This window comes from Anomaloglossus baeobatrachus, chromosome 4 (assembly GCF_048569485.1).
Source record: "Anomaloglossus baeobatrachus isolate aAnoBae1 chromosome 4, aAnoBae1.hap1, whole genome shotgun sequence".
Taxonomy (NCBI): Eukaryota; Metazoa; Chordata; class Amphibia; order Anura; family Aromobatidae; genus Anomaloglossus; species Anomaloglossus baeobatrachus.
The window spans coordinates 370,229,722-370,244,883 of NC_134356.1; the positions used below are offsets into that span (position 1 = coordinate 370,229,722).

General features: G+C 41.0%; 1 protein-coding gene across 1 annotated transcript in view; it reads right to left on the reverse strand.

Moving 5' to 3' along the window:
- The window catches only part of CDHR3 (cadherin related family member 3), a 99,486-nt gene that overhangs the window by 67,387 nt on the left and 16,937 nt on the right, over positions 1–15,162 (reverse strand). Inside the window, exons 2-5 of the mRNA XM_075342568.1 lie at positions 12,824–12,992; positions 8,543–8,634; positions 6,028–6,122; positions 572–676 (exon numbers count right to left, since the gene is read on the reverse strand). Of these exons, the coding sequence (XP_075198683.1) occupies positions 572–676; positions 6,028–6,122; positions 8,543–8,634; positions 12,824–12,992 (461 nt within the window). The remainder of the gene's footprint in view (positions 1–571; positions 677–6,027; positions 6,123–8,542; positions 8,635–12,823; positions 12,993–15,162) is intronic.

Below are 15,162 nucleotides of genomic sequence, written 5' to 3' on the forward strand. Positions count from 1 at the left end.
CCTGATTATGGTAGAAAACCATTGGTCTTCACACAAATCCCAATGATTCCATATAAATCCTTAGTTTTCATTTTTTTTTTTTTATCTAGAATGGAATCGCTTGATTCACCAGTTCACCAAAACGTAAAAATGGCCGCACATGACAATTCTTTGTTAGAGGGGTAGGCAAACTTGTAGTGGCCATTTTATATATGATAAGCAATCACTACATGGACTACAACAAAGTCATTCTAAATCTGATACAGTATAGTAAAACTTACAGTGAAATAGTGGTATAGCAAGAATTGCAATATGGGTTTCTGTTGCAGGACAACTAACCATTGTTCTGACGTGTTGGTGTATGGTAATTCCAGAAACTTGCAGCCATTAGGGTGGGGCTATAGTAAAATGCATCATCTATTGGCTGCAACGTCATTATGTAATTAACAACTTTTTCATAATATTACTAAATTCAACATTTTTCTCATAGTCTATTCAAAAAATTATAGATTTTTATGTATAAAATGTACACAAAGTAAGAAGTATTTCTATCCATTGACATTAAAAATGCAGCTAAAATCAGCCTACATACATGGTAAAGTATGGTGTTTCATCATTGATGTTCATTATCTTCACTTCCAAGCTTCCATTTACAGACAGCCCACCTGTATCCGTTACTTTCACAAGAAGTGAATAACTAATGAAATGATATAAAATATTATTAGCTTTGGTCTGTATTTTTTGATAATTAATTTATAATTCACAATTTCATGTTGAGTTCACCAGTCGGTGCATTATTTGACAAACCAATCTATAAATAGTAAAATTATTTAATCTGATCTGTCTGTACAAAATTACTTATATTAACTATAGTGTAATGAGGATAATACAGGAGTATTTCTGCATTCATGTTTAAAGCGGGCTTTACACGCTACAATATATCTAACGATGTGTTGGCGGGGTCACGTAAGTGATGCACATCCAGCATCGTTGGTGTTGTAGCGTGTGAAACCTACATGCAATTGCGATTGTACGAAAAAACGTTGATCACATACACGTCGTTCATTTTCAAAAAATTGAACGTCTGGTTGTTCAAAGTTCCCGAGGCAGCATGCATTGCAGTGTGTGACACCCCGGGAACGATGAACACCGCTTAGGTGCGTCCCGCCGGCAATGCTGAAGGAAGGAGGTGGGCGGGATGTTTACGTCCCGCTCATCTCTGCCCCTCCGCTTCTATTGGCCGGCTACCATGTGACACCGAACGTCCCTCCCACTCCAGGAAGTAGATGTTCGCCAGCCACAACGAGGTCGTTTGGAATGTAAGTACGTGTGACGGGGCGGGGTTACTCGTTTGTGAGACATGGGCAACAAATTGCATGAGCCGCACAAACGATGGGGGAGTGTGCGATTGCATACGAGATCACATATAAAATTGTAACGTGTAAAGCAGCCTTTAGGCGCTAATCCAGGTCTGATTGTGGGTCTATCACCAGAACCCACAGCATTGTAAGGAATTATGATGTTGTTAATGGTCAAGCTTTGACTTGGGGCCATATTATCGGCATAGAAATGAGTCTGCATTACATTCATATGGAATTAGCCTTTGAATGCTGCTATTTATGGCTGATAAGCAGCTATATTTTTATAAGTTTGTGTTATTTGTTTAAAAACTCAGAATATAAATTTATAGATACACCTAACCCCCATGGGCTTCTTTGTCTTTAAAGTTAATTTTCTTAAGGCAATAATTATTAATCAGCATTTTTTCAGTGTGTCAGTCACAGTGGCTTCTAGTTTTCCTTCTACAACAAAGGAGATGCAATAACAACCACTGATAAGGGTATATCTATACCGGACAGATTTCCAAATCATGCATTCGTTGTTGTTAAAAAATCTTTGCAGATTTCTACAAATTTTATCCATTTAATTTCACCTTTATGATCAAGATATGCAACAGCACCAAACATTTGTACTGTCTTTTTTAAAAAATGGACTCAAAATGCATCATAAATTGACATTCTACACATTGAATATCCAAATGGCAGGTCAATTTACAATAATTGCTAATATCTCATTCACAATGCTACAACTGTAACACTATTTTTCCCCCCTACCAAATCCAAATGCAGCCTATCCACTCTGTTTATGGTATGTGTGTTGTCCACCTCCTCAAAATGAATGGCTATAGTATTTATTATTTTCTTAGTCCCTGGACCTAAAGCTATGTGCGCACGCTGTGGTTTTTTTTCTGACCACAAAGATGCAGCTTTTCTGGCCCCAAAAAACGCACGCACCAAAAAAAGCATGCTTTTTTGTGTGTTCTGATGCGTTTTTTGCTGCGTTTTGCTGCGTTTTTTGCTGCGTTTTTCTCCATTCAATTCAATGGGTGAAAAACGCAAAAAGAATTGACATGTTGCATCTTTGTGGTCACCACAAAAACGCAGCAAAAAAAACTGCACTGTGCAGACAGCAAACATGAAATTTCATAGACTTTGCTGGGTAATGAAATGCATGCAGTTTTTAGAGCAAAAACGCACCGGAAAAACGCGAAGAAATGCAGCATGCGCACATAGCCTAAGGGTTTTTTTTAGAAAATTTAAAGCACATATCACTACATTACTCCACAGAGTAACGTACCTTCATAATTGAGTTTTCCAGCAAAAACAAACATTTATGAGCTTTAAAAGGGTATTCCCAGATCCAAGATCCTACCCCAAAATGTAAAAGGTATTATAATAATAATATTAGCAAATACCTCCAATTAGAAATGTACTATAGTTCTTATATAGCCATGTCTCTTACCTCATGAGCAGAGCATTGTAACTTAGGTATCCATGATTACGTCCACTCATATAGTGACAGTTAATTACTTACTTTACTTAAGGTACCGTCACACTAAGCAACATCGCTAGCAACATCGCTGCTGAGGCACAACTTGCTAGTAATGTCACTGTGTGTGACATCCGGCAACAACCTGGCCCCTGCTGTGAGGTCGTTGGTTGTTGCTGAATGTCCTGGACCATTTTTTAGTTGTTGCTCTCCCGCTGTGAAGCGCACATCGCTGTGTGTGACAGCAAGAGAGCAACAACTAAATGTGCAGTGAGCCGGCTTCTGCGGACGCTGGTGTAGTGACCAGAAAAGCCACTACTAATGTGTGTTCTGTATTATCTATGTGATTACATTTGTGACACCTATTCCCCACCTTGGGAGGAGGTAAATTATTTAGCTTTGCGCTGCCCTCTACTGCCTTGCTTTGGTATTGCAATTGATTGAAAGCAAGGAAGTAGCTGTTGGGGGCGGAGCTTGAGGAGGCAGTTTAAAAGAAAAACCGGTTAGATGCGGTTGAGTTGCTGTGATGCAGCAGAAAAAAAGAGAGACCTCCATTGAGAAATGCGGGGAGTGTAATTATCACCCTATTCGGAGCGCCCCGTTTCTGCAACAACAGACTACTGAAAAACGCAGTTAATCCAATTGATAGTGACATCCAGCCTCCCAAGGCCGGGATAGGAAAAACGCTTGAACTAGTCCACTGTGTAAGAGATCTCTTTATTTATTGCTATGAAATGACTGTCTATTGGAAATGGAAAAACAACTTTGATTGACTAAAGATTGATTACAAGATTTCAGTAAAGTTCCTCATTTACGTTTTTACAGAATCCTCGGTGTCTGTCTTCCTTCAGCGGCCTTATACCTGGCAGATATCACCACAACTCATAGTCTCCTATCTCTGTTATTATTCTCTTTATAATTTGCCACCTAACCTAGGGATTTGCTGGAGCCATCGGAGACACCGTGACCTGAACATCCTCTGAGGTAGTAGGCCCGGCTTCTCACAAGGCGGTGCGGCAAATTACACTGGTAACCAATGTAAATATCAGGTAACCAAGAAGCCCTTTCCTTGGTTACCCAATATTTACCTTCGTTACCAGCGTCCGCCGCTCTCAGCTGTCAGTGCTGGCTCCCTACTCTCTGCACACGTAGCCACAGTACACATTGGGTAATTAACCCGATGTGCACTGTGGCTAGGAGTGCAGGGAACAGGGAGCTGGCACTGGCAGTGTGAGAGCGGCGGACACTGGTAACGAAGGTAAATATCGGGTAACCAAGGGAAGGGCTTCTTGGTTACCTGATGTTTACCGTGGTTACCAGCCTCCGCAGAAGCCGGCTCCCTGCTGCCTGCACACGTAGCAGAGTACACATCGGGTAATTAACCCGATGTGTACTGTGGCTAGGTGTGCAGGGAGCTAGTTGGTTACCCGATATTTACCTTAGTTACCAAGCGCAGCATGCTTCCACGTGTAGCGACGTTCCAGCGATCCCTGCCAGGTCAGGTTGCTGGTGGGATCGCTGGAGCGTCGCTTAGTGTGACATCTCACCAGCGACCTCTTAGCAACTTACCAGCGATCCCTATCTGGTTGTATCATTGTTGGGATCGCTGGTAAGTTGTTTAGTGTGACTGGGCCTTTACTTGTGGTCAGAACCATGGATACCTAAGCTTCAATACCTGGATATGTGGTAAGAGACATGTTTATATCAGGAGAACTATACTACATTTCTAAGCGCAGGCATTTGCTAATATTATTATTTTAATTCCGACTACATATTAGGATAAAATCTTGGAGATGGGAATACTCCTTTAAATAGTAAAGCGGGGTTTACACGCTACAACATCGCTAGCATCGGCTAGCGATGTCGAGCGCGATAGCACCTGCCCCCGTCGTACGTGCGATATTGTGTGATCGCAGCCGTAGCGAACATTATCGCTACGGCAGCGTCACATTCTCATACCTGCTCTGCGACGTCGCTCTGGCCGGCGAACCGCCTCCTTTCTAAGGGGGCGGTTCGAGCGACGTCACAGCGACGTCACACAGCAGGCGTCCAATAGAAGCGGAGGGGCGGAGATGAGCGGGACGTAACATCCCGCCCACCTCCTTCCTTCCGCATTGCCGGTGGACGCAGGTAAGGAGATGTTCGTCGTTCCTGCGGTGTCACACACAGCGATGTGTGCTGCCGCAGGAACGAGGAGCAACATCGCTAAAAAAAACAAATTTTTTTGTTTCAGGACGACCTCTCCTCGGCAAACGATTTTGACCGCTTTTGCGATCATTTAAGGTCGCTCATAAGTGTCACACACTGCGATATCGTTAATGACGCCAGATGTGCGTCACAAACAACGTGACCCCGACGATAATTCATTAACGATATCGTAGCGTGTAAAGCCCGCTTTAGTCATACAACTTACTAAGAGTTTACCACCACATTTCAAGAGCAGCTTTTTTCAATAAATAACCTAGTCCCCTTCTCTGTTAGGCTATGTGCGCACGTGTGCGTAATTCATGCAGTTACGCTGCGCTTTGTAGCGCAGCGTAACTGCATGCGTCCTGCGTCCCCTGCACAGTCTATGGAGATTGTGCAGGACCCATGCGCACGTGGCGTCTTAGAGCGCAGCGCTTCGGCTGCTGCCCGAAGCGCTGCGTTCAAGAAGTGACATGTCACTTCTTCCGTGCGCTTTGCCGGCAGCCCCTGCTCTGTCTATGGCAGGAGCTGCAGGCAGAGCGCATGGAATCGGCTTTTTTTTTTTTTCTACGGACATTTTCTGCAGCGATTTGAAGCGCACGTGTGCTCTTCAGATCGCTGCAGAAATGTCTGCAGGGCTAGTATGCAACGTGCGCACATAGCCTTACTGCCAATACGTAGAGAACAGGGCTGGCTTTGCTAAGCAGTCAGCTGGTCCCATTCACACCGTACTCATGTGCAGAGGAAGAACTGCTGTCTTTGACAACCATAGTACCAGAAACAGCTGTGAGTCGGGATGGATCAGCTTCCTGATGTCGAAGGCACCTTGCCTAATTAAACTACATTAATAAGTTATATAACTTAGTATTTTAAACTCATTAATATAATTCACGTGGCTGGAAACCCAAAGTGTAATTTAAAGTTCATGCTTTCTTTGTAATAAAAAGGGCAAATTTATTCAGAATAGAAGTGATGAGAACAAAATAAAATAGTCATCTGCTGCTATCAGGGTGTGTAATTGCAGAATTTTACCTTTTTGGATCAGTTTCATAATCAAATATTTTTGTAGACTGTATTACACCAGTTGGAGAGATTGTGAATGGAGCTGAAGCGGGTATCAGTGAGAACTGCAAAATATATTCATGTTAGCAGCTGTCGGTGTCACATATGCTATATTACATTGTGCAAAATCAAATAACATTGTTTACAAAGAACCATACAGATCATTTACTATTCAGCAATACAGAACACAATTTTGTTTACCTAAAGTGGTTGTCCACTATTTTGGCATAGTTTCACTCCTTACAGGGAACCTGTCAGGCCCGATAGCTTTATTAACATAGCTTTATTAACAGGGTTAATCTGCAGGTTAACAGCATTATAAAGACGTGCGGTATCTGGTAGAAAATAAACTTTATTTCTCCTGTGAACTGCCGGCTTTCAGTCATGCAGGCATGCCCAGAGCAGTTACAGTCACTGCTGAAAGTACTGAGAGCAGCAGCTGAAAACACACCCCAACACTGACTGACAGCCAGTCACAAGTACATCAGTGTAAAACTGGCTGTCAGTCAGTACCAGGGTGTGTTTACAGCCACTGGTCTCAGAGCTGTCAGCAGTGACTTTAATTGGTCCAGGCACAGCTGCATGACTGAAAGCCAGAAACTCCCGCTAGAAAAAAAGTTAATTATCTCACATTTACTTCAGCAGCGAGTCATCTTCAGGCAACGCTATTAACCAGATATCTGCATGTCACTAATATTATTAGTCATGACGGATTCCTCTTAAGGCTCGGGTAAGTGTAAGTGGTGGAAACATTTTTGCTATTTCATTAAAACAAAAAACAAATTTGCTTGTGTTGGCATTTTCCGAGACCACTAACGTTTTCATTTTTCAGTCAATGGAGCCGTGCAAGCTTAGTTTTTCCTTTTTTTGAGTGGCAAGCTGACACTTTTGTTGATACCATATTGGGGTACATACGATGCTTTGATTGCTTCTTACTGCACTTTTCAGGGGGAGGGGGACACAATACTGGCATTTTGATTTTTTTCATTACAGTTTTTACCAATCGGGTTCATAAATTTTATATATTGATAATCTGGCCTTCTAGAGATGCAGTGATACCATATAATTCCTTTATTCAATGTTTTTAACATCTCTATTGTTAGTGTCAGAAAATAGGTTGATTTAATTTTTTATTTCATTTTATTATTTTTCTTTTTTTTTTACATTTTACTTTATTGTTTAGTCCCCTTAGGGGGCTTTAACCTGCAATAGTCTAATCGCTTGTACTTTAACAGCAACACTTTAGTATTTGCTGTATATAGATCAAATCACAGTCTTCTATGAATGCCAGTCAAAGGCACAAGGGTCTTCAGCAGGCCTCCAGCTGTAATGCAACCTATCATCAAGACCTCACATTTGTGTTGCAATGGGGCTGATGAGCAGCTACAACCATGCTGTTCAACATGCTGTATGTAAATACTACTATCAGAGAATGACAGTGACATTTAAGAGGTTAACAGCCTTGAATGGAGCTCCACTCCACTCACAACTATTAGAGGCAAATGATGGATGAATATCAGAACCATCATCTCCAAGGAAAGATGTGGGCCCAACTCCTGAGCCTGCTCCATTCATCTGTTCTCAATGAGCACCGTACATGTACAGCGCTTGTCATTAAGAGGTTAAAAGGTAAGTGTACTTTCAAGAAACTTTTCAGAATAAGCTGTCCAGTTTGTCTATAAGTGGAATAACAGTGTTTCTGGCCATTATATTACTTATATGCCAAATTTACATCAGCTCTAACTTTGCAGGCTATATTTTTCATTTGCAATTAACTTTGAACTAGTGGGAGGAGACTGCCAGCTATGATCTCTCCTATGCACAGACACTGACAGATACATTGACAGCATCAATCAATTCTGAAGCAGTACTGAAATGACTAGATAATAATTACGTTATGGGGTGAGGCAAAAGACTTATTAGAAAGCTCAGCACAATCTTTCTGTTTCTCTGTTTGTTTTCTGACTCTGCTCTTCACTCTTCTTCCCTCCTTCCCTCTACATTGAGTATAAAATCCTCTGTTACCTTACAGCTCACGGTGCTGGCAGTTAGTTGAGCTGTAATTCAGATGAATGATGAGTTCAGGAGTAAGGGGCGATTAGGAAAATCAGCTCATAAAACTTTCCTGGGGTATAGATTAAATGTAAATAAAAACATGAGTTAAATTGGAATTAATCTGATCTCTGTGTGAGCAAAAAAATCTGTCTTATGTCTGCTTGTCTCATAAAAGATTTTGGCAGCTAATAGTGAGTGATCAGTGCATCAGACAGGGAGAGGTGGAGTCTGGCCTATAGAGAAAAGGGCATTTATCTATAAGAAGAATTACATTTTTAGTACAAGTGATGGTATTTCTTATATTCACTTGTACTAATGATTGATACAATGTATGTTTCACAATAAATGTAACTATATCATGTGCAACATTTAACACACATTCTCTATTTCAGCTTTCACATGTGTAATTTTTAAGGTTTATAAAACTAACCTTTAGTGCGCTTGTGGCATCCTCAGGATCAGATGCTAGAGTTGTATATATGACCCCACTTGGAGCTCCCTCATCAATATAAACTGTGACAACTGCAGAATATAAAATTTACAATGATATTATTGCAAATATTGTAGTACTAAAGTGTATCCAAATAGTTGGTAGTGATTTGTTGAAATTCCAAAATCACATCAGACATCTAATTGCTATGGTTTGTTCTACAGTAGATACCATATGTTGGTGTGAAGGGAGTTATAGATTCTAGATTTGATATGGACAGGGAGAATTTGGATTTTGATCTGCCTTATAAAATACAAACCATATGCAACCAATGGAAGAACTCGAAAAAATATATATATAGAAATAAATTCCTATATGTAAAAAAATCTTCGCTGAATTAGGGTATAACTGTATTTTTATTATTTCTATTGTTACTCCATAGATGGGAATAATAATTTCTGATTAAATGGTTTATAAGTAAAGGCAAAGTAAGGGGTTTATTGCCTTAAAGATCTAGCGGCAGAACAATAGGAATATTGGGTCTTAGTGCTGACCGCCATCCTTTCAGATTTATATTTATTCAATGGAAAAACTCAACCAATGGAAGAATGCTTTTGAAGGAAAATGTATTAGAAAAACTTACATCTTAATTGAAAAAAAAACCATGAATAGTTTTAAACAGTATACTTAAATAACAGAAAAAACAATGAAAACAATATCCAATTGCACAAGTTTGTTTTTCAGTAGCAATCTTTGCAGTAGCAATTGTCACAAAAAACGATATCACATTTTAAAACAAGAAACTAGATGTTTGATAATTGTAATAGAGAAATTTGAAATTTCCTATTTGTTTGTGTCTGCAGGTCCAGCACAGACCTATACAGTACAGACCAAAAGTTTGGACACACCTTCTCATTCAAAGAGTTTTCTTTATTTTCAGGACTCTGAAAATTGTAGATTCACATTGAAGGCATCAAAACTATGAATTTAAAACATGTGAAATGATATACTTAAAAAAGTGTGAAACAACTGAAAATATGTCTTATATACTAGGTTCTTCAAAGTAGCCACATTTTGCTTTCATTACTACTTTGCACACTCTTGGCATTCTCTTGATGAGCTTCAAGAGATAGTCAACGGAAAAGGTTTTCTAGCAGTCTTGAAGGAGTTCCCAGAGATGCTTAGCACTTGTTGGCCCTTTTGCCTTCACCCTGCGGACCAGCTCCCAACAAACCATCTTGATTGGGTTCAGGTCTGGTGACTGTGGAGACCAGGTCATCTGGCGTAGCACCCCATCACTCTCCTTCTTAGTCAAATAGCCCTTACACAGCCTGAAGGTGTGTTTGAGGTCATTGTCCTGTTGAAAAATAAATGATGGTCCAACTAAACGCAAACCGGATGGAATAGCACGCCGCTGCAAGATGCTGTGGTAGGCATGCTGGTTCTGTATGCCTTCAATTTTGAATAAATCCCCAACAGTGTCACCAGCAAAGCATCCCCACACCATCACACCTCCTCCTCCATGCTTCACGGTGAGAACCAGCCATGTAGAGTCCATCCGTTCACCTTTTCTACAAAGACAGGGTGGTTGGATCCAAAGATCTCAAATTTGGACTCATCAGACCAAAGCACAGATTTCCACTGGTCTAATGTCCACTCCTTGTGTTCTTTAGCCCAAACAAGTCTCTTCTGCTTGTAGCCTGTCCTTAGCAGTGGTTTCCTAGCAGCTATTTTACCATGAAGGCCTGCTGCACAAAGTCTCCTCTTAACAGTTGTTCTAGAGATGAGAAGGTGTGTCTAAACTTTTGGTCTGTACTGTATATCTCCATAGTAACCAACTACAAACCCTACAAAGTCTAACTCTTCAGGCAGGAAAACCATATGGGACATTATGTAAACATGCCTTTTGCCACAGCCTGAAAAGCATAAATTGTTTTCTCCTACACTAAGAATTTCACTTTCATTTCATAATTTGAATGATGGAATAATACAGATTTCGCTTAGCTACATGTTGCTGTGGGCATACCTGTGGGTAAATAGATTGAAAGTAAGCCAGCTACCCTCCTACAAAATAAAGAACTTACTTATGCCATAAGTACCCCACTGGTATGGCAACAACAAAGGATACAAACCCTTGTCAAGCCAGTGTTACAATTGTGGTCACCCAAGTTGCCCTATTGCCATTCAAATGCAATCTCTGCATATATAATTGAATGTTTATGCAATAGCATCAAAGGGGGTCTACAGGCTAATGCCTATGAGTCAAGAAGCATGCCAGTTTAGAATACAAGGGGATTATTGCCAGAGTTTGAAGGACTGATACTCCATAACTGTGAATGGGTCACAGAGTGCACAAGATTGCTAGAGAAGACTGCAGCAGTACTGTTAAGAGCACTTTCTAATCATGCATGAGGTTAGACCATGATGTCAGAGCAGTCTCATTACATCTCACCTACTAGGACTTGCAAAAATGTAACTGATTATTTGCCAAATACTTTGATTGCTAATATTTTTTAACTGAGAGGCGGAAAGGCAGCCATTATTATGTGACGCCCCTGGACTATCAGGTCGTCAAAGGATGCTGCATAATCTATCCTTCGTGCAGTATTCCACCTCCCTCTTGGTTCTGGGTCCCTAACTAAATGGTGTTGCTTCCAACAGCAAATCAAATCCTAGATACACCCTGCACCACCCTGCACCACACCCACCAGATACACCAGTGGATGGCTTGAGTGGAATAGAGTCGCCCACCTGGGGAGGGGGGGTGTCAGGAAGAGGAGTCAGGAGTGTAGTCAGTGCAGTTAGTAAAGTGGAGAGGAGCTGTGAGGAGCTCTGAGGAGGTCGGGAGCGGTGGCTCCAGGAAGGAAGCTGTTTAGGGTGCAGACGGTGGTCTGGGCCTAGAGGAGTCGGACCCCTGGTTGCAGGGGATTGTGGCAAGGTGCCTGGACCTGTCGAGGAGGACAGCCGGCAGCCTAGCACTGTCACTGGTCCGGGACCGAGGCACGACGGGGTACGTTGACCCTAGGTCGGGGAGTAGCTTCAGGCAACCCGATAACTCACCTGAAGAGAACGGAGCCTTCAAGATCTGTTCCCAACTGCTCCAAAATTGGGGCATTAGCGCAACGAGGGGGATAGGATTTTCCATCCAAAAAGGTCCAGAAAATCCCAAGTGTGAGCCCTAAGAGCAAGCTCCCACACTTAGCCAGATTGAGGAGCGGGACCCAGCAAGTTTTCCACTACCGGGACCACCAGAGAAGTAAACCTAGTGCCCGAAGGCAGGTCACTGATCCCCAGGCAGCACCATTGGGGACAGGCCCCGGACGAGCTCTCCTCAGTGGCAGTGGTATCCAGAGACTTGGTTTACCCGGTTGTCAGTGTCTGCTTAATGAACTGAGTGAGTACGAGAGTGACCCCTGCATCCCACGGCCTTACCTCACACCGAGTCCCAGGTGTGTATTCTCCCCAGTTACCGTACACCACAAATGGCGTCACAAACTCTATAATCCCTTGTAAATACCCCCTTCATTTGAGTGGCCACATGACCCCGGGTCCAGAGACCCTCGAGCCACTGAGAACCCGGATCCGAGCAGCTCGGCTGCTTCCACAGGGGAGGCACAATTACTCTGTGTGTCCAGTTCAAAATGACAAGTTTGGTGAAAGGTCCTTTTTAAGCTCGCCACCAGACTGCATTGGGGTGAACGTAAAGCTGCTAAAGAGTGCCAAGAGGCTACAAAAGCGTAACAAGAGCAAATCCACTGTTGTATTTACAAACTGTCTACCTCTTTCAAGTCATTGACCCTTGAAAGAACATCTGTAACCGTCAACCTCTTTGTGAAAAAGCCATATCTGAACTGTCTCCTATATACTGTACATCTGCATTCCTTCTGTCAATCATGCTTGAGGGTAGTCCTACTAGGTATGTGCCCAAAGATACTGCATATGCCCCAAGAGATGTATTTGTTTGTAGATGAAAACTTCTCTATTGTGTTGTGCCTTGTGTAGATCCTGAGAAGGTATACAAAGAAGAATATACTAAAGCAGAAGCTATGTTTTAGGTTCTGCAATTCAAGTCCTTAAGTAGGCAGAACACCTTATGTCAAGTTTGTTAAAGAAAGCCAAAGTGTATCAATATCGCATGTACAGATTTGCTGCAGTGCAGTAAGCACCATGCATAAATACTACCTATCATCAAAGGATGCTCCATGTGCATGTATTTCTGACCACATTTTAAGTTTAGCTAATGTGTGTTAGTATAATATTTTGGATATGTCTAATACTCACCTTGATTTGCTAGATTATCAAGAAACACAGGAGGCTCATTAATATTAGTGAGCTGCACAGTTAAAGTTTGCAAATCGGTGGCCCTTGTGGTATCCTCCAAGTAAATCTGTATATCAAAGCTACTCGGGGTGGTTTCAAAATCAAGTACAGGATTCCCTGTGGTTACCACCTGTATTAAATACAACATTTACACTTTCAGTTGATATTACATGAACATACCTACAATTCCAATTCCAAAAATGTTATAATGCTTTGTAAAATGTGAAGAAAACAAGAATGCAATGATTTGGAAATCTCTTAAAGCTATATTATATTTACAACAGAACATAGAAAAAATATGAGAAGGTGAAAGTTAGCGATTTTTCCATTTCATTGGAAAAAAATAATTAATTATGAAATTAATGTGATGCAAGTCACTACAAAGGTAAGTCATGAAGAAGTATAGACAAACATTCTGGGGTCAGGTAGCAGGAGAGCACATCAAGATGAAAAGGATTGGCAGATGTGTAGTCTGGTCATGGTCTGAACTCAGAATATCTGGAGGGTAGTGGATCAGAGTGGACGTACAAGGAAAAAGGATGGTCAAACAAAATCAATGGTTAGACAAAAGATCAATACCCAGAGCACAGATATAAGAGTCTAAGTAGTACAACTGAACAGAAAACTAAGACTCACAGTGTTCTGGGACTGACTGCTCAGCTAAATAGCTGAGCAATCAATCTGAACAGGGCACACCTGCAAAACCCAGAACCTTCCAGTCTCAAATTGGATGGTTGAGCTGTCACTGAACACATCAACAGCTCAGCATGCCCCTGCACTAGATTGGACAAGTTAGCTGTCAATCAGCATACTGACAGATCAGCACACCCATAATCTAAAGACAGCAGTCACCTATTACGTCCAAGACACACCGGAGAAAGCATGACAATTAATAGCAGAAACACATCTCAAAATATTTGGATATTTAGGACAGGGCCATGTTTACTATTGTGTAGCATCTTGTCTTAATTACACAACAGTCTCTATAGGTTTGGAAAGTGAGTAGATCAATTACTGGAGTTTTGGGAGAGGAACATTGTTCCATTCTTGTCTGATGTAGAATTCTAGCTTCTCAACTGTCTTGGGTCTTCATTGCTTGTTTTTTCATTTCATATTGCATCAAACCTTTTCCATTGGTGAAAGGTAAGGTCTGGACTGTGTGAAATCCATGCTGTTGTGATGGATACAGTAGTTTAGCAATGTCTAGCTGAAATATGCTAAATCTTCCATGAGAAAGACTTTGTTTGGATGGGAGCAAATACTTTTCTAAAACCTCAACATAATGCTCAGCATTGATAGTGCCTTTCAAGATGTATAAGTTGCCCATGCCACAGGAACTAATGCAACCCCATACCATCAGAAATGCAAGTATTTTAACTGTGCACTGATAAGAAGCTGGATGGTCCCTCCCCTTTTGAGTCTGCAGGTCACAGGGTCGATGGTTTCCATTAAAAAAATAAAATGTTGATTCATCTGATCACAGAATAGTTTCATATTTTGCCTCAGTCCAGTATAAATTGGCTTTTGACTAGAGACAATGGCAGCATTTCTGGATTGTGTTGCTATACGTCTTCTTCTTTGCATGATAGAGGCAGAACTTGCATTTTTGACTTGTGTTCAAACTGTGTTCAAAACACAATTATTTTTTTTAAGTATTCCTGAGTCTTTGTAGTGATTTACATGACTGAATCATTCCTGTTTTTAATCCAGTGCCGCCTGAGGACTCAAGCATTACAAGCAGCCAATATTGACTGTAAGCCATGTTCCTTCTGCACATGGATATCCCAAAAAACTCTTTTGATGATATTATGTGCTGTAGCTGGTAGGACATTCAAAGCCTTAACAATTTTATGTTTACGAATATTTGAAAATATTCCACAATTTTTAGACACAGTTGTTCACAGATTGGTGATCCACTGACCATCTTTGCTTCCGAGAGACTCTGCATCTCTAATATGCTCTTTTTATATACAGTATTGTGACTTAGTTGAAAATTGACCCACCCAATGATTTTCATTAGTATCACTTACTAGTCCTGTCTTTTGTTAACCTTGTCCCAATTGTTTGAGATGTATTGCTGCAATCAATTTCTAAAGGGGTTATTTTTTTCAAATGAAATGGAAAAATGTTTAACTTTCACTTTCTGATCAATGTTCTATGTTCTGATGTGAATAAAATATGGCTGTAACAGATTTCAAAATCATTGCATAGGATTGTACAATATTCATATAAATGTAGATACATATAAATAGGAGGCAGAATTAGGATGCATCACGACAACCCTTACAGATTATATATCC